Below are 21,718 nucleotides of genomic sequence, written 5' to 3'. Positions count from 1 at the left end.
ACAAAAAATCTTTATTGGAATGGTATCCAAAGGATCCAGAGCTGTCTGCCTGCCCTCCCCTGTGCACACTGTGGGACACGGCGAGGAGCAGCTCTGGCTCAGCAATCCAGCCCTGAGCCCTTCACATCACACCCAGCCTGCCTTGTCCCAGCAGTGGCCACCATGGCAGCACAGACCTGCCCAGGAGGCGACAGGAAACCCAGAGACCGCTGAGAGCAAAGCCTGCAGGGGTGGCCAGAGCCCCAAGCCCAGGGAAGCTGAGTCAGTGTTCGGTGCCTCAGGGGACCCGGTGAGAAGGGGGAGAGTGTACAGTGGTAGCAGCCTGAATGGCACACACAGGACAGCACAGAAAGTTGGGAAGCATCTTCTGAGTAGAAGACCATGGTAGGTTAAACCTGGAAGAGGACAGGAGAGAGTGGCAGTGGGCTGCCAGCTCCTGTCACGGCCCCTGCTAGTCTTGGCTGTGGTGCAGTCGTGGAGGATGGCTTCCGAATTAGCAGCACGATGAGGGAACAGAACAAACTCTTAACACGTTAATACCCAGCGAGGCAGTATGGGGAAGGGCTTATCTTCACCCTCCAGTCCTCACAAGCCTTCAGATGCAGTATTTCCAAAAGCAGGCTGTGAAGGAATACAAAAAAAAAGATGTCAGCATACAAGGGCCTTTTTTCAGCTTCCCACTCTAGCCCTGGAGGTTTCAAAAGACCCATGTGTTGAGAGAGCTGGAGCATGCAGACAGCATTGTGCTTTCAGGACACATCTTAGTAACCAGCTTTGAGTTCATATAACACTTTTAGAAGGTGTTCCTTTTAGCTACTCATAGTGTAAACATGGGATATAAGTTGTCTTCATGTTTCTTGATTTAAAAGGTTTCTTTTTGTTCTAATTCAGCAATGTCAGGAACCAGCTTTTTCTTTCCTGTCTACTGGTCAGCAGTTTTGCTGCTTCAGGGGTGTGTGCAGGGGTTTTCACCTGTGGCTGACTGGAAGAGCAGGATACTGACTTGGAGAGATTGGATCTGGTTCTTACCCTTTTTTAAACCCAGTCACCACCTTTCTGCTACCAACCATCCTCCAAACAACACTGATTACTGTAGAATCTTTAAACAAGACTAAATTAGGGAAAGATGGATATTTTGGTGTTGGAAACAGTAACTGTATCACAACCAGCGTGAATCCCATGTGAGTTTCCTGTTATCAAGTATGATAAGAGATTTATACCTGGTTTTTGAAACCAGGATCTTGTTAAAAATCTCCTACTGAATCAGCAGTGCTCATGCTGAGACATGAGCTCCCCCCAGACTGGAAGGACATTAGATGAAGACAACATTTCTCTGCTTTCATTTATGTCAGAATCTGATTTAAACGTGGCAATGGGAAGTAGTTTTATCTACATTAAACCTTCCAGACTGGTGGGGGCATGAATTGCAGTAGCCAAATTAATGACAGCCTCCAGGGGTGCTTTTAAATTGCATATTGCCTAAGGATCACCTAAGCATCTAAGCAAGCCTTGCACAAAGGGATTTTCTCTTGGCTGTCTGGCAGTTGTCAGCTTCCATGTGCACAGAACATGTGGGCTAAGGGCAGAACCAGCTCTTTTGTTTTTAGGCCAGATCTGTCATCAGTGACTTCTGGTTCACAGCTGCTACTGCTTTGTGGAGGACTCCATTGATAACCAGCATGAGCAGCATTGTCCATGTGCTTGTCAGGGGCAGCTTCACGGGAGCACTGGTGCAATATGCTCCTGAGTCACTGGATACAGACTGGACAAAGCTTGGAGACCAGCTGGGGGACATACCAGATCTTAGTTCCCTGCATTCTTGGTTGATTTCCACATCCTTTTTAGCTGTTTTTCAGCAGCAGACAAGCGCTCCTTTTTTCTCTGTGGGGAGGCACTGACCTTGGCAGAGGGGAATGCCTGCAGTCCACATGCCTCATTATGCCTCCAGTAGTTGCTTTGAGGCCAGAGCAAGGCGAGGGGTACACGGTGGGGACATGTTCATACAGAACTCCCCCACTCCAGGGCAGCACTCATGGCTCATATAACCCCACGTTCCTCTGGGAGAAGCAGGATGTGACACTGCCTGCCTCCACGAGGTCCTGGGTGTGCAGACCTGGTGTATCTGCCTCGACAGCAGACAGAGTTGGGGAACACAATCCTGCTCACCAGCTGCTAAACCAGCCAGCCATAAGAGAGGACTGCTCAAAAAGCTGCCAGCCAGCTGTTTTTCAACATATTTGGGGCATGTTTAGTGTGGCTGTCTTTGTTGCACAAAGGAAGCCCTGGAAATGAGAGTGGACAGGATGGCTGCAAGGCTCAAATTCAAAACCTACCGCGTTTTTTGGGCTGGGATGCTGAGAGACTTTCCAAGGCATAGGCCACCTCTGACCCATCCTCAGCTGAGAGCTGATCCTTCAACTTCTCCAGCTGTTTAAACACAAACACAGCAGTAAACAAGGGCCCCTCCATGAGGAGCTCCACAGAGTGCTGGGAAATGCAGGTTCTGCTTTTCCCTTTTCTCAATCCATGGTTAAATTATAGCAGCAGGGTGAAGGGTAGCAGGATGCAAAGATGGAAGGATAGGGCATAAAGACAGCTTACAAAATTGTTTAACTACCCATGCAAGAACATGCATCTATGTGTCTGTGCATTTGCTCCTCTCACCTCTTCAAGCTCTTCAAATTTCCTTGCCAGCTCCCAGTCTGCAAGAAGGGAGAGAGTAACATCAGCATCTGCATTGCTTCCCAAAGCTCAAATTAAAAACCATTTCTTCATTTGCCCTCTCCAGAGGGCAAAGACAAGTTACAACAAAGCTAAGACCTAGTTATCATTTAACTCCTGCTAGTGATCTTCAAATGAATGACAGCAGAAACAGAAAAAAAAGCAGGTTTTTCTCTGCTGAACCCTATGGGATCTTATCCTAATTCTCCATTATGAGGGAGGCTTCTTTACTGCTCACCAGGCCGTAGGGGAATTAGCCCTATGAGGTCACATACTGTGTGATACCAATGGTTTCACCAAAGGTGAAACTCTTGCTTTTTGATTTTTATCCTGCTAACTGCAAACCTCAAATGCTGGCTTTTATGTCACTGGCTTTTATATGAAATCCCATTCCTTTAAGACTTGTTTATCCTCACATCACCCATGCAGGCAGAAGTCAGAAGACACTAATTTAGCCTAGCATAACTTATTGATTTATAAACCAGCAAAGATCCAGGCTGGCAGAGAGGAGCAACAGGAAAAGTCATGTAGCAGTAAGTGCACAGGTTCCACACTTGTAAATGTTAGGGGAGCATGAGGACTTGGGGCCCAGCCTCATAGATCAGACTTAGAGATCTCAAGGCTAGTCAGTACTCTACTACTATCAAAAAAACTATGCAGGTGCATGAATGAACTGCCCATGCAGAAAGAGGGGAGAGTTAGGTGCCTAAGAACAGCATCTGAAACATCCAGCTGAACTCAGAAGAGCCTGGAATAGCAAAGGAGAAAGCTGCAGGGGTGGGGAATTTCAGTCTCACTTCTCTTGAGGACTGAGGTACCTTATTCCAGACCCAAACTGATGTCAAAATCAGTTAATTTTTTAATAAGAGAGATGGGCACAGTCAAAGCTGAGTGTGCTACAGCAGTTCTCCTGGGAGGAAAGTGCAAAGTGATCAACTGGTTTTAAGTGCTTGGCTGGGAAAAAATGCACTAAAATAAGCAGAAGAGCCAGGAAAGAGCTAAAAGAATGTTTTTGCTGGGCCTCACAAGCAAACAACAACAACAAAAAAAAAAACAGGCCTGGAGATGCCTCTTTATTCCTAACATGGCAGCAGGCATTGGTCTGGATCATCAGGAGGATTTAAGACATAATTCCCCTTGATTTCAGATTTCAGATAAGACTTCAGCACACAGACACATTGCCAGACCTGGGGTTTTTTTTTGTTTATTTTAACATTTGAAACTGAGCAGGAGGGTGCCAAGAAAGAGCTGACTGCCTTCTTGGTTTCTCCTTCAAAAAAGAAACACTTTTGTTGAAAAATCCTGAATGTTTTCTGATATTCATCCAACAGTAAAAGCAGCAGTTCCTAAGCAAATCCATTACATCAGGATTCGATTTGAGAGATGAGACGGGGGTGGGGGTGGAATCAGAAGGTGTGGGCTCTGTTCCTGGCACTATCAGCAATGACCTCAGGCAGATTTCTTCTAAGTATGTCTTGACATACCCATAAGGTAGAGACAGACAGACCCTGGCATATCTGTAAGTCAAAAGTGTCACTTAAGTATTACTATTATTATTATTATTATTATTATTATTATTATTATTATTAACATTTTAGCCTCTTTCTGAGTTTCAAGTGCCTGTTTTGGCTTGATTTTTTGCAAACTGTAAGTTTGGCCAATGAGTGCTATGAATAGAAAATGAACAGCGGCTGAAATTTGGAACAGATTATCTCAGACAGGGAGAAGGAAGTTAATTTATGGAGGAAGCCCTGAGAAACTGCCTGCTGTAAATCCTCTGTCTGTGCTCTGCTCAGAGATTCATTATATTCAATTGTCTGGCATAAAATGCAGCCTTTCCTCTAGGAGTAATAAGTGCAATAATCCATAAACTTATCATAAAAATGTTATTTCTTGAATGCATCCCCTTTGCAAGAAGAATGCCTTTGTTAGTATAAGGGCTTGATTTATTTATGTTTATTTATTTGTCCCAGGCTCGTTTAACCACTGCTTTGCTGCATTAACAAGGGTCTTGGGAAGAGCACTGAGTGAGTTTGATAAATGGGTTTTCATAACGTTTTTGCTGGGACCCCTCTCAGCTGTTTTCACAGGGAAGGGCAGCTTCCTGCTCCAAGAGCACCACGTCCAGCCCAAACCCTCCCCTGGCTGCAGTGGCCATGGGAGTAGCTGACCTCTCTAATCCATTGGGTGCTTGTGATCGCTGTGCCTCATCAGGGAAAGCCCAAGCTTCTCTTCAGCAGGTCTGAGTTTAGCCACAGGTGGGTGGCTTTTAAATTTGATGTCTGTTCACAGAGCACAGACCAGGATGAGCCTCTCCCTGGCCCATCTTTGGTGGCTGGGTGGGAAAAGCCAGTTGTCTCAATCTCTTCCAGCAGTAGCAGAGGCTTAGGCCCAGGCCAGGAGCTCCCCCTGCCCTTGTCCTGAACTACACCTGACCCCAAGGGATCTCACTGGAAAATCTTGGTGAAATCCCCCTGCCCCAAAGGATAACATGATGCTGCTGTCTCTCAGAAGCACACAGGGCTGTTTGGGGTGTGGGCAGAGAGGTGGCTCCCAAAGCTGGTCCATGCCCTGGGCAATGCACACATCTAAGGGATAGTAGGGCCACAGGGACTCAGCAGAAAATTTTCTTGTTTTTACTTATGTTCCCAGAAAAATCTCGACTGGCTGAGGCTCTAGGGTACGTGGTTTTTGGTGGCTTTACTTTGCAAAAGCACATCCCAGAGTCCCATGATGGAGAGCATCTGACATTAATCACAAGTAGGCCTCATACACGGTGCCGCTTCCACTTGCTGAGCAGTTGGCATTTCTGAAGAACCTGAGAAGCAGGTTCCTTGCATTCATGCAAACACAGACTCAAGAAGCAGAGCTCTCCTCTTCACTTACCAATATTTTCTGGCCTCCGCCATGCGAATTTCTTATTAAGAAGCAGAGTCAGCAATGTGTCCTCATGATTTGTGTCTTCTCTCTCTGGCAGCACTCGGTTCTCTGCAGATATAAAACATATCTTTTTCAATCTCATCAAATTAAGAATCAATTAATCAATTCATGCAATTAATCTCTTAATCAAATTAAGAAGGCTAAGAAGTGGAATGAAAATGTCTCCTGTCAGCACTCATCAGGGTGGAAAAGGAAGGTGTGTGAGCACAGAATAAAACGTCCAGGCAGTGAGGGCTGCGCAGTGGAAGGGTGTGGGATGGGGAGCCCTCCCTGCCAGCCCTGGGCTGCTGGCCAGTCCCACTGCAGCCTCATCAGCATGACTGCCTGCAGAAGCTGGAGACATCACCTTGATTTACACAGTCCCGAGCTCTTCTGCAAGGTGGGTGGAGTGGGCGCCTCTGCAAAGCCAGACAGGCACCCACAACATCCTCTCTTCTCAAAACTGCAGGAGTTCCCCCGCTCACTCCCTGCACCTTCCCAGGGCTGACAGAGGTGGGAAGTCCCTCCTCACTGGGCTGGAAATCCCTGCAGCCCCAGAGCCCTTCCTTGAGCTCACTCGGCCTTGGGGCTTCTCTGTCTGATTGCCAGCGGTACTGAAGGATTCCTCCTGAACAGAGTAAAAGTGTGGAGGAATTTAAAGAAAGACCATGCAGAATTTTTCCAGGAAAAACCTCCCCAGACTGCTGTCTTAAAGCAATTTGGATCTCTCTAAGAGGCCTTTTTAGGTCACTTTCTCAGTGGTTTTACTTTTGTGGTTGTGGCTATGCCCTCAAATGAATGGTTGTGAAGGTCAAGAGTTCAGCAGAAGCCAACACACAGGGGATGGGGCAGCTCAGTGCCTTGAAGGTTCTGAGACCCTCCCAGCCCTGCTCAACAGATTTCCAGAGTCATCTGAGACTAGAATGTTGCACTAATTTTTGAGAATGGTAGATCAGGAGCAGACTTTATAGGCAGAGTGGCCATTCAAAAAAGCTTTGGTCTGAACAGCCCTACCCTACACCCAGACCCTACAGAGCCCTAGAAGATGCCTTCAGAATTCCATGGAAAATACTAAGATTCTACAGAAAGGCTTTTTTCCTCTTCTTCCGGGATCCTTAGGACTTCTGCTCAATGCAGTCTCATATGTCTATCAGCCCTCTGAGGGGATGAATGCGATTATTCTTGGTACACATGAAACGAAATGTTGCACCAGATGAGCCTGAAGGATGCTCAAGAGTATGAGGGAATCAGCTCCATTAGCCAACGTCACATAAATCTGCAGAAGCTGAGGGACACTGGCCAAAGGGATGTTTTAAGTGTTTGGCCAGACTCAACCCTGCCTCACACTGCGGCTGAAGCTGCTGGTCCCGATTGCGATCTCTGGAAATAAACCCAGGGGAGCGAGCAGAGCAACCTGCAGCTAGCATGGAGTGCCATAAACCTCAGTCCTAAGTATGAAGGACAGTTACAATTTTAAAATAGTTACTTATAGTTTTTTGGGGGGGATTTGCTACAGGGAAAAAAAAACAAACAACAAAACCAATGCTATAAACACTCCAGTAAAAGCTAAACAGAAGCAGGATTTAGATAGAGTGGCCTGGGGAATGTTTTGGTTGTAATTACAAAAATAAATAGGTGATATAAGAGGAAAAATCATTTGAAAAGCAATGTTATTTTCAAGCCTATATTTAGCGGCTCTTTCTTTTCTTCCACTGCCAAGCCTCTTTGAGAAAGAGCACTAATGATTGACATTTCCTTGCAGTATAAATTCAAGTTAAGATTAATTTAAATTACTGGAGAAGTACATATAAAAAGAAGTTCTGTGAAGAAAAAAAAGTTCAGCATTGCTGTACTACTGACATTTATGAGCTGTCAAATCTCATATGGTACATACTGGAATTGCTACTCTCTGATATTTAATTTTTATTTTTATTTTATTTTTTTTTAATGGGAGAGAAAGATCTACCCTTACCAGATTTCAACAGATCTGAAATTTTCACTGATTATCAGAAGGTGTCATACAGCCAGCTGCAGAGCAGAAGGACAGCTTTAGCTCATGATAATACGAAAAAGCCTCTCATTACGACCCATGTTAACAGATTGTTCAGTACAGCTCAGAGTTCATTTTGTTTTCTTTCCCAGAAAAGTGAGTCTTGCATTGGCCATGGCAAGCAGCAAACAAAAAGGTAACCACCTACCTGTGTCATGTAGCCTGTATTCCAGCTTACCTTGGAGTAAAAAAGGGTCTCCATGCGTAGATGGGACACACAGAGCCATGGTCAGGATGGTTAGCACTGCCAGACACAGCTGGGCAGACCACATCTTCTCCACGTTCCCAGCGCCCAAAAGCATCCTTCCTTCAGGCACGGTGGAGGACTTCAATGCAACCAGCACCAGATGAGCTCACTTTTAAGAGGCAGTGGATGTGCCGTGATTGCAAATGGCCTTTGGAGGAGGGGAGAAAAATATCTCTTGAGATATAATTCAACCTGTCAATATGATTCACTCCGCTGGGAGTGGACAGAACAACCCAGTAACATATGTCAGATGGAACCTGTTCAATATATCTCATATCAGACTGATCTAATGAATTCTGATGTTCCCACAGGCGTGCACTGTTCACGCACGTTGATATACATTCCATACATACACACATTAAAAATACTTTCTCAGGGCTGCTGCTTTAACAGAGTTCAGGCATGAGGACTCCCACGTTAGCAAGGAAGGTTTGTCTAATGTACAAGCTGCCATATTTTACCAGTTTGGACAGAATCAGGTTAATGGGGTTTTGTAATTTATCATCTCACTTCCTAGTGCCTATATTAATTAATGTGAGATATAATGACTGCTGAAGTGATGGGAAACAGAGGGGGAGAGCTCTTTTCATTTAACTGATTGGAGAACGTTGAGTGTGTCTTGCTCGCTGTGACTTATGGCTTTGTCAACGGGAAAGGCATCACATCCTATTTTGGGATTATGTCTGAGTGGGGGAGTGCAGATTTGGCAGTAGGTATGGAATACGTCAAGGATGGGCAAGAGTCTTCAGTTTTTTTCTTGGGGAAAAAAAAAGAAGTGGAAGGTCAGATGCTGGTTCTGGCTACACAGCCTTGTTTTATAATTTTAGAGCAAAGTACAGCGACACATTGCATATATTCCATGTCTTCTCAGGCCATGACTACATTTTGGTTTGACTTCCATTTGTTGCCTATCCATCACTATTGATCAGGGACCTGCAACTACTTTTCCACAACAACCTTATTAAGAAAAATATTGTAATAGTAACAGTTCTAGGCTTTGTTCTTCACTTCTCCTCTTCCTGCAGAACTGAATCATCTGTACTTGTCGTGGTTTAAGTCCAGCCAGGAGCTAAGCACCACACAGCTGCCAGCTCACTCCCCCCATGGTGGGATGGGGGAGAGGATCAGGGAAAGCTCTGATTTGTACATACACTCCTAGTGACTCACTGTGTGTGCTTTTTTGACACCACGTCATGCCAGATTACCCAAGATAGCTTCATCTGATGGTACCTGCACTTCATCTCAACTAAAAGTATAATTTCCATGTTTGGGCTTTTGGCTTCAGGTCCCCAGCTCTCCCTACAACTTGTTCTGTACCTTCGATAGGTATTGAATGGCAAGCCTTTTAATAACCCTTGTAATATTTTATTATTTGATATATTATCAACAAAATGGAGGGGAAGAGGCACAGATTTTTGTGGGATATGCCTAAAAAAATGAATGTGATGCTTTCATTAACAAAGAGTTCTCTACTGAGAAAATATTCCAAAATTTTCCCTGGAGATATAATATGTACAAATTAACCAAACCTGTAGTTTCCTTCAGACTTGTGAACTAATGAACAGCTATCTGAACTACTCACCCTCTTCACAAAGTTTTGTTTGGACTGAGGGACACCTATGTCCTACTGGAACACTTTTCCAGCCACCTCCATCTCCCCAAGGTACCAGTTTCAAACTGGTCAGAGGTGAGCAGCCCCCATGAAGCAGAAGCCATAGCTGGATAAGCACCACTTCACACAGGAGTCCAGTCTGGAAAATAGCAGCTTTTACACAAAACTATATCCCTAAGGGAAGGTTAAGTCTATTTCAATTTAGTGCTAAATGGCTAAATCTTAGTCTGTCTTGAGATTTCTCTGAAATCAACTTTGCCTGGATAGAGAAGGTGAGTTTCTCCATCTCATCTACGTTGATGCAAAATCCACAGATATCTGACTGTTTTTCCCCACCTTTGGATACAAAATCTCATGGGCTATTGGCAGGCTCTTTCAGGATGTTGAGCTATTCCTAGGATTCCCTCTTTCACTGCAGAGAAACTTCAGTTCTGGATCATTGCAACGGTTCAGCCCCCAAAGCAACTCACAGAGAGAGTAGAGAGTGTGCCAGGCCTTTCAAGTGATGCCTCTGGTGAAGGTGGGGAACTGCCATGCCAGATTTACATATGAGAAGTAAGATGACTGGATGCTGTGAGGAGTGGATGCTTTCAGGAGATGGGTTGGTGGAGAGAAGCCTGGCAGTTGCTGCCAGGCACTAGTGGAATTTTTTTATTTTTTGAAGTTAGGAGGTAATTGATTTGCACTGTTGGTCTTCTCTAAGGCTCCCACTTGGAAAATTCCTTTGCTTTTACCCCATTAATCCAGGTGCTGGAAATAATATTACATTTTATTTTTCTTATGTATTTTATTCTCCATAGGAAAACAATGCAGTCTCCACATTCCTTCTATTACTTCCCTCATTGATAATGTCTGATAACTGATAATGTCATTGATAAGCATCCATTTGTGTCTGGAGTTCAAGGATAACGAGAACATGAAGATGTGAGCTCCATCTCTACCTCCCATGGTCCCAATCTGTCCCTTCATGTTGAAGTTTCTCTTTTCACCATGCTATGTGGAATTCAGGTAACCCAACATGACCAGACTGGAAAAATAGCAAGGGTCAACAGCCCAGAGGGCAGGAATAGAGAGGACTTGGTTCAAGCAGGGCCACCAAATCCAGCTGCACCAGCTCTCAGTGTGAGAGAGATGAACAAGAGTGTCAGTGCCTGGAGGGTGTCAATGGTCCTGAGCATCTTCAGGTGGGGCCTCACTGCCCTCTCTTCCTGTCATCTCAGGAGACCCATTTAGTCTCAGCCTGGTCTCCTGTTTTTCCCAGAGCTATGCTGGAGGAATTCTGGTCTGGAGTTCAGCTATGTCTTTGCCTGCCCATGGTTCCTATTGATCTGGATCCAGAGCTGCAAGTGGACTTCCCTGCTGGACTGTGGTATGTCCCATCTCTGTGGGCCTGTCTGGTGCTCACTGAGCTTTGTTTGTCTCTGCCTGCTGTCATCAGGCCTGATGCTGACCAGTGTATTGGTTTCCATCTTGACCTGGGACCTGCCTCGTCATCATGAGCTTCCCTGAATGCTGGAGCTCTTGGCTGAACCTGGCTGCAGTCTCTGATCCTGCCCTGCTTGCCCCTCTCAGGATGGGTCCCTGTCCTGCCATGGTCTTATGGACCCCACATAAGCATAGCTTGTTTCATCTCAGAGAAAACAACCTGCTGAGGGAGGACCTGTCAGGAAAGTGCCTTTACTTAAGGTGCTTAAGAAAACACATGTGAACGGTGCCACCGCCTCCTACTGCATGTCTGCTCCTCTGGGTCTCCAACCATGCTTTATCTGGTAGGAATCAGAGGAGAAGGTACTGAAATGCACCCTGTGCTCTACAGCCTTCATCTCTTACACTTTTAATGTCAGATTTCTCCTCTAACCAAATAATTTCTATGCTGGAGCCAACTTGAGAGAACAAAGGCCACTCCAGAATGTTATTTAAAGCACGACTGGAAAGTGCTCAGATATCCTGCTGCTGTGTGGTGCAAAGTCCCAGTCAGAGCAACCTGACTGCAGAGAAGAATTAAAATATTGTACTCATAAGCCAGGAGACTAACTCCCCTTGCAACTTCCTAAGAGGAGGGAGTGCATAATGGAGATGTAGTTATAAAATGAGATTCTCTGTTCCTTAGGGGACTGTTAAAACCAGTCAATATTTATGAAGCTTTTAGTCTGACTCACGCAATTTGTTCCCCCTTCTATGTGCTTGTCTTTGGGGCTCAGCTGTTGCTTGGCCTGTTACTGCTACAAAATTAGATGCTGTGGTTCAACTGTATCCTTGCTCAAAGAAAAGGGAAAGGTCCAAGGCAGTGTGTAGAGCAGCTCAGCTGCCACCTCACTGCAGGCAGCCAAGGATCACACACAGAGGGAAGCACCACCAGCTCAGACCTGATGGACAGTGTACTAAAGAGAACCAGTTCCTTGAGGTTAAGGCTGTGGAGGTAAGGATTGAAGATGTGCTGCGTGTCTGGCTTTCACTTCCAGTCCAGGGTTTGCCAGGAAACCATTCAACTTCTCAGAGAACAGCCAGCTCCAAACTGTTGCCCTGGAGTGAGGGGCTGAAAGACTAAATCAGGAATCTAAAGGTGTTGGATGTGGGAGGAGGCAGCCTATGGAGAAAACAGGGAGCAGAGGCAGTCATGCCCTAGTTCTCACTTCTGCCTCTTAATCCTGAACTGAAACCTCCTCCAGACTCAGCCTCCCCACTGAGTGGGGTGACTTGGCTGAGGTCCCTGGTGAGGAGAGAAAGGCAATATGGAAACCTCTTCTGCTTTGAAATGTGCCATGACCTGCTGGTCTCAAAGATGCTTCCAGTGATGCTCCTGAATGGTAAATGTTGGTGTGCCTGTGTAGGACTAATCTGACCTCCATGCCAGGACAGTGTCCTGAAGAGGCATGATCTGGAATGACCTGGTTAAACCACCAGATTTACCCTCAGCTTGACCTCTCTCTCTTCTGACCTGCCTTCTCCAAGCCCTGAGTTCATCCTGGATGATGAATGTAGCTTGTGTATGTGTTACTTTGAGTAAAGACAAGGCTGGGTAATTTCCTGCTAAAAATACCAGTAAGGGCACTTTTAAGGTTGTGGAGGTTATCTCTATCTGCTAACAGTGCCAGCTTTCACTGCCATTCCCCTTTCCCTCTCTTCCTGCTCTCAGTTACCATCTGGTGTTTTGGTTTATTGAGAAATATTGCCCACTTTTTTGGAAAACTGTCCCTACAAGTCGCCCAAGGTAGGGCTTGGAGCATACACAGAGCTGTAGTGTTTTGGTGAAACTTGTGCAGATAACCATAAACTTTGCCCTTTGGACAGCCTGTCTTCTTACTTAGCTTTTCATTTGCACCTTGATCTACTGAGACTCTGTGAGAGTTCTGCTCATGCAAAAGGCTGTTTTGTTGTATGAACAACAATATGTTATGGCTGTAGACTTGCACATACAAAGTGATTTGAAATGAGGGCTCCAACTGAGGCTGTAGGACATATTCATGCCTTACCACCCTGCAGCTTGGGAAGCAAAGCTGGCACAAGTAATAATACAGGAATTTTAATTTTTTTAAAAATATTTTTTAATCCAGAAGAGGATTACAGAGGCAGGTGCAATCATATTAGGTGATTCTTTTTTTAGGTAGACCTAGAAATTTTTCTAAGTGGAATTTAGAAAAGTCACTGCTAGGCAAGAACTGCACTTACTTCAGCCCCCACCAAATTCTCTCTTACAACATCAGTGTGTTGAGGTTTCATCCAGGTGGTAGTTGCTGAGAATATCTGAGAATGACCAAGGTGGTTCATCACTACCTACCGCATTTTTAATGCTTCTTATGCCTGGATTGCGTGGGCATGGAGGCAGCTCCCTGAAGAGGGCTGAGTAACTGACTATTCTCCTGGGTATTCTGTTCTTGTGACATAAGAGTCAGGAATGACACATTTAGCTACTTTCTTCTTCCCTCATCTACTATGTAACACTTTCAATAATACTTTCTTCTGAGGTTTTTGGAAGGCATACCTCACTTCAGATTGCACATGAATTGTGCAATTCTCCAACTTGACAGTCAAAAAGCCCCTTGTTCTGTTGTGGCATGGCTCATGGTTTTCCTAGTGCTTCTCGTTATGTTACATGTAAGCACAAATCATGTTTCCTCTTTGCTCATTCTTTGCAATCACCCCATTAATTACCCATGGTGAGCTTTATAATACCTTAATCCTTGCAGGCTTCTGCTCTCCTTGTTCTTCAGGGAGCCTGAATTCCCACAGGCACCATTCCGCTACCTACGGAAATTACACACCTGCTTCTTGGTGCTCTTTGCCAACGCTGTAATGTTCACTTCCTCTCATACACCCTTTCTGGCACAGGACTTCAAACCTCTCTTGAAGTGTCTTAGCTTAGAAATGCAGGGAGGTTGATGTCAGAAGCATTATTTTTTTTTCCCTGTCTGTTTTTTCCCCTGCATCACTATATCACCTGCCTCCCTCCCTGGATGGCCCTGCAGCATCCTTGCCCTAGGCTGGGGGCAGGTCCTGTTTGAGCCCCTAAACATTGCTTTTTATTTATCACAGGGGAAAACAATGCACTCACATCCTTCAGGCTTCCTGCAGATCGAATGGAGTCCTGCACTGGGTTTTAAAGTTTTATACAGGAATTTGGCTTTGGAAAAAAACCAGAGCCCATGTCCCCAGAAAGGTCAGTTCCCTGGCATCAGTCACCACTGACATGCTAGTTTTGGACATGCAGCACCTGATAGCATGAGAGACCTAGAACCATTTTTTCCCATCCCTTTGCATTAGGCATCAATGGATGCACAAGTTCTTGCCTGTAGGATTATTATCCTCTGTGTGTATTCAGACAGCAGCTTCATCAGTTGGAAGAGAGCTTTGCCGTCATTAAGGAGACTTTAACAAAGACTGTTCTGTGGAAAGTGAACATCTTGATGAGACTTAATTTATTTCACAGTTGTTGTTATCCTGTTGACCTAAAATGACAGCAGGAGACTTGGAGAGGTGCCCAGCTTATTTAAGAAGCAAGCACAAAACAGTCTCTCCCTGCCTGGAGAAAGATCTTAGCAGCATAAAGCAATCCTAGCTCCTAGTCCCAATGCTCTGTCTGGCAGCTCCTGCTCATCAAAGCTCACTGTGGCTTTTCTGAGGGCCAGTCCAGATTTCATTGCTTTTTTTCTCTTTTAAAGTATCCCAGCCTCTCCTTTGTGCATCACCTCAGGAGTGTTTTCAGTGCTGTGAAAGGTGGGAAAGTGTTATGTGGTGTACCAGCATAAACAGTCTGGGTTTTCTCCAGTGTTCAGGGGCAGATCAGATGCCTGGATTGCAGGTAAGCAAATTGCCCAGGGCTGGAGCTCCCTGGTGTTTAATACCAGTGTGGTGGCACAGTCCAGCTGCAGTGCCATGTCCGAGCCCCTGCCCCAGCTGCCTGGTGGAGCACACCCCTCACAGATGTGCCTGGTGTATGTGCTCTGCCATGGAGAGGGGCAGCTGGAAAGCAGAGCCAAACTGGGCACAAAGTGCAAGGACAAGGGTCCAGACTTGCAGGCTGCAGCCAGGAGAAGTCCGCGAGGACACAAGGAGAAAAATCACAGTGGGAGATGGTGTGATCTTCAGCCTTGCAGGTTTTCAAACCACACCTGGGGAAGGCACTGAGCAACCTCATCAGATTTTTAAGGCAGTCCTGCTTTGAGCAGGGGTTTGGACTAGTGCCCTTCAAAATCTCTTCAGAATGAAATTAGTCCATGAGGGAAGAGTTAAAGTCAGATATAATTCTGCTTTTTTGCATGGGAAATAATATGGACTTTTCTTCTGACAGAAGGTCCTGTGAGAATAAGTACCTGCTTTTATAAAAGATTGGAGTGTCATTGTCTTGTTATCTTCAATAAAAGGAAGTGGTTTCTTTTCCCAGCTTCACTGGGATTCACCTACCCACTACAACACATGCTACTTGTCAAGCTAGGTGCTGTACAATTTCCACAGGAAAAGCTGATGACAGTCTCTCAGAACAAACACCTTTCATGGGTTTTGCCTAGAAGCTGCAGCTTGTAGACACAAGTGAGAGTTGGGAGGGTGACTTGAGATGACCACACTGAGAAGTCCTTTGGGGAGCCTAAGATGTGATGCTGCTGCAGTGCTGGCATTACATCAGTAACTCATTCCCTGGTTCCTGTTTAATTCCTTCTCATCCTCAGCCCTGCTATGGTCATTTGTGGATCTTCTATGACCAAGTGATTCATACCATCTTCCAATTTCAGAGACTTTATCTGAATAATCTCTCGAAAATCAAGTTAAAATGAGAGAGAAATCTGATGTAAAGAAGGCAAAGAAAATATTTTGGTGTGTAATACACTGCCATAGGGAATGGGTTGACAGTGTTGACAGGGTTTTGCCTGCATTACCCTTCCCAGGAGCCTGCTCCAGCCTTTCTGTGCTCTGACAACTGGAGATGTTCCCGGCATTTCCAGCAGTAAGAGCAAAGTCTCACTTACTTTGTGTTCCTGTAGTTTCCTTAGGTCCTAGCAGAGCTCACCATCCACTGGCTATCACTGAGCTTCAGCAGACCTTGCAAGATAAATAAATATAGCTACAGGAAGAATGAGGAGCCTGTAATTTGTGTATTACAAACCTGAAATCAGGAACTTCTCTGCTGTGACTTTGAGCACTGGGTAGAGGTCTCACTTTAGTGAAGTTAAACACATCCAGGGAGACGGTTCACTCATAACAGCAGCCAAAGCCACACCAGCCCAACATGGACCTTCTGAATGCAGTGCAGATTTATGACTCATTTATGTTGCTGGTTTTGGCCCTAGACAGACAACTTAATACAACATAAATTCATTACTGAAGACTAGAGCAAAGAGCTGTATTTGTGGAGTAAATTGCAAGACCACTGGGATGGACAGCTTTAAAGCTTTGTTCATAAATGTAGGGTCATAAAGCAGCTCTATTGCATTAAAGCTGCTGTGTAAATGTGAATGCTCCAGGATTTCAGCTTCTGCTGCTCTGACTTCAATAGTTCATAATGGGAGAAAGACAGGAGAAAACCATCCTCTGGGCTTGGAAAGCTGTGACCTGTGTCAGATCAGTACATTCATTGCCACTTCTCTATAGTCCTGGTTGCTTGGCCTCCTTTTTTTGTTCTCACTTTTGTCTAATAAAAAATCTTATTAAGTTATCAAAACTCTTGATTATGAAAATGGTGAAGGATGTGCAGAGGAATACACCGAGTTCAGAAAAACTTTAATTTAAGAGAAACTAGAATTGGATTTTAGACCTGTCATTAACTCAGAGCTGGCTGAAACAATGGGGATTATTTGCAAGAAGCCCAGTTGTACTGCTTGTGTGGATGGCAGAGGGATTAGAAGGAGGAGCTGGACAGAGCTGGGACAGTGACAGGAGATAATCTGTGTGAGCTGCCCCTTGGAGGGGCAAGACCCTGTGACTAATTGCCATCTGTGTGATCATATGGAGGACCTGTGGAGTGGGGCTCAGCTGTGCACCGCTCTCCTCTCTCTAAGTGGGTACTACATCCCTCTAGGCAGGTGGCCCATCAGCTCTCAGAGTGTGCCAGCACACAGGAGAGGTGTGCTAGGTGTGTGTAGTGTGAGAAGGGACCACAAATACACACAATTCCGTGGCTTTTTCCGTGCAGGAGGCTAAGAAGTTGATGAGAAGCTGAAGGCAGGCAGATTCAAGGCAGTCTATGCATTCCCACATTGGGGCAGGTAAAGTATTGTTTGAAAGGGGCAGAATTCAGGACAGACAGTTCCTGAGTTTCAGTAAACAGGACTAGAAAATTCAGGAGTAGCACAAGACTAACCTTCTGGAAATAAATTATTTTGGTCATTATCTTTAATTTTTTTTGCTTTTTAATAAAATGGAAATATTTATTCCCTTTGATGTTTTTTTCTGACGTCTGACATCCTACTCTGTCTCCCTCTCAGCTCCCATCCCAGTCCCCCACCGTGCAGACCTTCCCAGAGCCTTTTGGAGAGGGGGAGCAGGAAACAGGCTCAGCTCTGCACCCCCCTGCTCACCAGTGGCATGGAGGTCATGGACAATTGGAATAGACGCTGGGAGCAACCCATTTTGAAAGTGGCAATATTAACTTCTTCTGCTTGCATAGTCCTCAGCATCACGCATTTATGATTAAACATAACAGCTGACATGAGCGACTGGTTGTGCTGAGCACAGCCCAGAGAAGCTCAGACGTCCCCAAACCCCAAATCCTCTTCCTCTTCTCCCCTTTGCCCACGGAACATCATCTCGCTCTCTTTGCTGCCGGCAAACCAAGGTGAGCATCAGCTGTGAGTCCTCCCGTCTCCATCGAGAGCTGGCACCAACCCGCGTGTGGCAGAGCACTGCTGAGCCTCTCACAGCGCTCCAAAATCCCTCGCCTTGGCTGTCCTCCTCGAGAGGTGTCCGTCCCGACACTGGCACCGCCCCGCCCCGAGGGACAAGGTGCGGCGGCCGTGACACCGCTGGGCTGGGGCTCTGCGGCTCCACCGGGACACGTCCGATTTTCCCGTTGCGAGCACAGGGATGGGATGGTTTGGGGATGAAGGGACAGAGGCAGCCGGAGCCGGTAGACGAGAGCGCCGGGGGAGCGGAGCTGTCCGAGCGGTCCGACAGCCGCCCCGGCCGAGGATCTCCCGCCGCGGCCTCAAAGCCGCCAACACAACTCTCCAGCTCCCCGCCAAATAATAAAACAATAACTAAAAAAAGAAAAAAAATCCCCAAAATTTATAAATAACTGTCCTCGGCAGCTGCCCGTCCCGCTGAGCTGGTACCCGAGCCCCGCCAGGGAAGGGGAGGGGGAAGCAGCCCGGGACGCCCCCGTCCGCCTCCCGGAAGGGGGGCGAGGGGCGGCGAGGCGGCCCCGCTCCGCCCCGCCCGCCGCTTTCTGTCCGCTCTCCCGCGCCGTACGGCCCGGCCGCGCCGGCTCCATCCGCTCCCAACTTTGTGGTGCGGGGCGCGGGCGGCACCGCCGCGCTGCCCTCAGCCGGGCCGCCCTCAGCGGGGCGCGGGCCCGGCCATGGCCGGCATCGGCATCGACCACTCCAAGCTGCCCAGAGTCAAGGAAGGTGCGGCTCACCCCGGCGCGGGGAGGAGGGGGCGCTGGACGGGACGGGGCAGTGTGGGGCATAATGGGAGCGAGGCAGGGGAGAAACAGTTGGCTTGGGGTGTTTTTTTTTTAAACATTATCATTTTACAATTTCCAGGCGCCGCGGCGGTTCGCGGCGCTGGCGGGGAGCCGGGTCAGCGGGAGGGGACGGGGCGCTCCGTGCTCCGGCCCTGGCACCGGGGCTCCCGGCGCTGGCGGGGCTGTCCCGGCGCCGCTGCGGGGTGTCCGGCGGGTGGCGGGAGGGGACGAGAGGGGGAGGCCGGCGGCGAAGCAGCGGCAGTCGATGGGCAGAGAACCGCAGTCGCTGGACGGAGAACAGTGGCCGCTCTGCTGGCTCCGCTCCCGGCTCCCCTCCCTGGGCTAGCGGCGGGGGGCGGGCTGGCAGCGCCGCTTCTCCCCGGGAGAAGACGAGGAGCGGCGCTGGGGGAGGGCGCAGCCCTTTGTCTGCGCCGGGGCCGAGGCCGCCAGCGCCTCCGCCGCGCTCCCCCCGCCGCGCCCGGGCAGCCGGGCTGGGGGCGCCGGCCGGGACTGCGCTCCCGCGGGGGATGAGGCAGCCGGGGCACCCTGCGGGAGATGGACGAGGAGGGATGTCTCTCTGTCTGTCTGTCCGTCCGTCCGTCCCTCGCAGTTACGGCTCGGCCGGGTTCGCAGCCTCCGCTCGGGCCGTTGGAAAAATGGGAGCGGAACTGTGAATATACAGAGATTTGGCGATTGGAGGGCTACTGGTGATCTTGAGGCCGCGGTTATAAACAATTACTCCGACCGGTTTTTATGGAGACTGGCCTGCACTGAGCTTGGGAGCGCCAAGCAGCCGCTCTCGCCCCGCAGACCCCGTGCCCCCCTCGCTTTCAGGGGTCCCGCTGGCTTGGCCTGTGCTCAGAGCCCGGATTCACCTTCTGTTGGGCCGGGCTGGCCTCGGCTTCCCTGCTAGCACAGTTAGCACAGTGTCTGCCTCACACGTGCGCCGCTGAGCTGAATTAAATGTGCCCCGGAGCTGCTTTGATTTTAGCTTTGTAGGAGATGGGTTGTTCTTTCTGACAGTGATTTGTGATATAAACCAGTAGAAGCTCCGTCATAATCGAGTTAGTTTAGATTTACTATCTAGTAATAGAGAACAATGGTTTCCTGCCTAAAAGAAACCAAACTTCCTTAAAATTGTTTCCCTTGGCAATGGTAATTTTTTTTTCAAATTTCAATTCTTAAAAAATTGCAATTGTGAATTTGATGATTTAGCTGTCCAAGAGTAGAAAACTATTTCTGTGCAGGCAGCTGGGCGTTCCTTTTGACCTTCTGTCATCCTTTAATGCTTCACTTAGTGTTACTGGAACAAAAGCTGAAACTGACATTTTAGGGGTTAATGTTCCTCCTATGAAGCAAAGCTGTCGTTGGCCATTTTAGTGTGGTCAAGATCTCATCCTTAGAGTCTGTCCACACATGGTTGGTTACTCAAGAAAATGAATCCAATTAACCTTTCCAGTGGGTTGATTAAAGTGAATTAAATCCCTGTGTAGATGCTCATATTCACAATATAAGTAGGCTGGATTTGATTTGCCTTTATTAATTTTTTGAATTGAGCTAACTGGACTGAGCAAAGGTCGTTTACATGCTGAATGAAAGTACATTTACATGTTAAAGTGTAACTCAACCAGTCCGTGGGAAATTTGCACCTATGGTATAGTGTGGATTAAGCTTCAGGAGTGTCCTGTTACTATGATCTGTTGTTACTTGATAGCAATGGGATTAAAGCAGTGTCCCAGAGCAACGTGCAAAGTAGATGAGGTTTGAGCCATGTTCTGCAAAGCCTCAGGCATGTGTCACGCTTTTAGTTTAATGGCAGCACTTCTTTTTGTTTTGGAAAGCGTTGAGACTGAGCTATGCTTTGGATTAGGTCTTTTCGTGCTCTGTGTCAATGCCAGCCAAGGAAAGAAATGCATTGCCTGCCATACTGAGGGAAATATTTATTGTTCCTGATAGAGAAATCACTGTTGATCTTTCTGGAAAAAGAATTCCCTTTCTTTGTTTGGGGTAAAGGTCGGTTTAGTCATTCATTAACATTGAAGAACAGTGTTCTGGTTTGAGTACTTTGTTCTTCACCAGCTCTGCTTTGGGAGAGGAGGTGTTGTGTCCAGATTCTCCCTGTCTGTAGGTAGCCAGGGCTGCTGAGAGACAGTGTCATCCTCCTCTTCTGGAGTGATCTCAAAAGCTTTTCTAAAAGTGGGATAATTTTAGTGCAGCAATAGCAGTGAAAATCTGATAACTGTAGCTAGGTGCTGCAGCAAGTCTTGCTGCTTCTGTTTGCTTTCCTCTATTATCTCCAAAAGCATTTATATCAGCTGAAGGCCTGATGTGGATGGCATTTTGCTATTGAAAACTGCTTCAGCTGATCCAGTTTATTTTGTGTGCAGGAGTTTACTGGTGTAAAATATACCTTGAAAACACACTTTTTGTAGCATAAACGACACCTTGCTGCTGCAGCCTGGTGTTTCAGACCCATTTTTCCATGAGTAGTAGAGTGGATCTAACCTCTGTGGTGAGTAAACCTCTTGTAAATTATTTGTTGAAGGTTTTGGTGTTAGTTGCAACATGTGGCCTGTGCTTCTCTGCCTGCATTTCTGTTCATCTGCCAAGTGTGTGACATATTTGCTTTCCACAAAGCAGCCTTTGCTGTTTGCTCTTTTGACCTGCCTCAGGAGACCGCTCAGCTTTGTGTATGTAGATCTTTTTTACTAGAGGTCTCATTTGTGAGCCTTTTGGTGATAAAAACATCCTACAAACATTATTTTGATTAGCTACTTAATAAAGCAAATGAAACTGTCTTGGGCTCTGCTTGATCTCTAACTGCCTCTCATCTCCTGTGACCTGATGCATTACGAGGAGCTGTGTTTGGGAAGGGCTCCACCCTCTCTTGGCTGCCTGCTGTGAGCGAGCCCTTGGACTTGAGAGGCGTTTCTGGCTGCAGGCAGGCTGAGCTGCACGGGAGGTGTTTTGTGCAAACCATAGTCCTCTCTGGAGGATGTACCTGTGGTCCTGTCTGCTGTTGCCTTTCCAAAGGTCTGAGGCAACGTCTTTGTG

The 21,718-nt window shown here is 47.0% G+C and overlaps 2 protein-coding genes across 4 annotated transcripts in view; one reads left to right on the top strand and one right to left on the bottom strand.

Moving 5' to 3' along the window:
• UTS2B (urotensin 2B) lies at positions 1-8,116 on the bottom strand. The gene is made up of 5 exons (XM_015637127.3): positions 7,869-8,116; positions 5,608-5,709; positions 2,665-2,702; positions 2,334-2,427; positions 1-621 (listed from the first exon to the last, which is right to left on the bottom strand). The coding sequence occupies exons 1-5, from the start codon at positions 7,990-7,992 to the stop codon at positions 596-598; spliced, it is 384 nt and encodes a 127-aa protein (XP_015492613.1). The 5' UTR covers positions 7,993-8,116; the 3' UTR covers positions 1-595.
• Positions 8,117-18,443: 10,327 nt separating this feature from the next.
• The window catches only part of CCDC50 (coiled-coil domain containing 50), a 42,818-nt gene continuing 39,543 nt past the window's right edge, over positions 18,444-21,718 (top strand). Inside the window, exon 1 of one of the 3 annotated variants that reach the window (XM_015637991.3) lies at positions 18,444-18,605. In XM_015637991.3, coding sequence (XP_015493477.1) covers positions 18,557-18,605 — 49 coding nt within the window. In that variant the 5' untranslated portion in view covers positions 18,444-18,556. Of the gene's footprint in view, positions 18,606-20,750; positions 21,177-21,718 lie in introns of those variants that run through there. The other 2 variants (XM_015637992.3, XM_033516637.1) reach the window with 2 other exon arrangements.

Source organism: Parus major, chromosome 9 (assembly GCF_001522545.3).
Source record: "Parus major isolate Abel chromosome 9, Parus_major1.1, whole genome shotgun sequence".
Taxonomy (NCBI): domain Eukaryota; kingdom Metazoa; phylum Chordata; class Aves; order Passeriformes; family Paridae; genus Parus; species Parus major.
The sequence above is the reverse complement of the archived record's forward strand: the minus strand, read 5'-3'. Positions and strand labels throughout refer to the sequence as shown.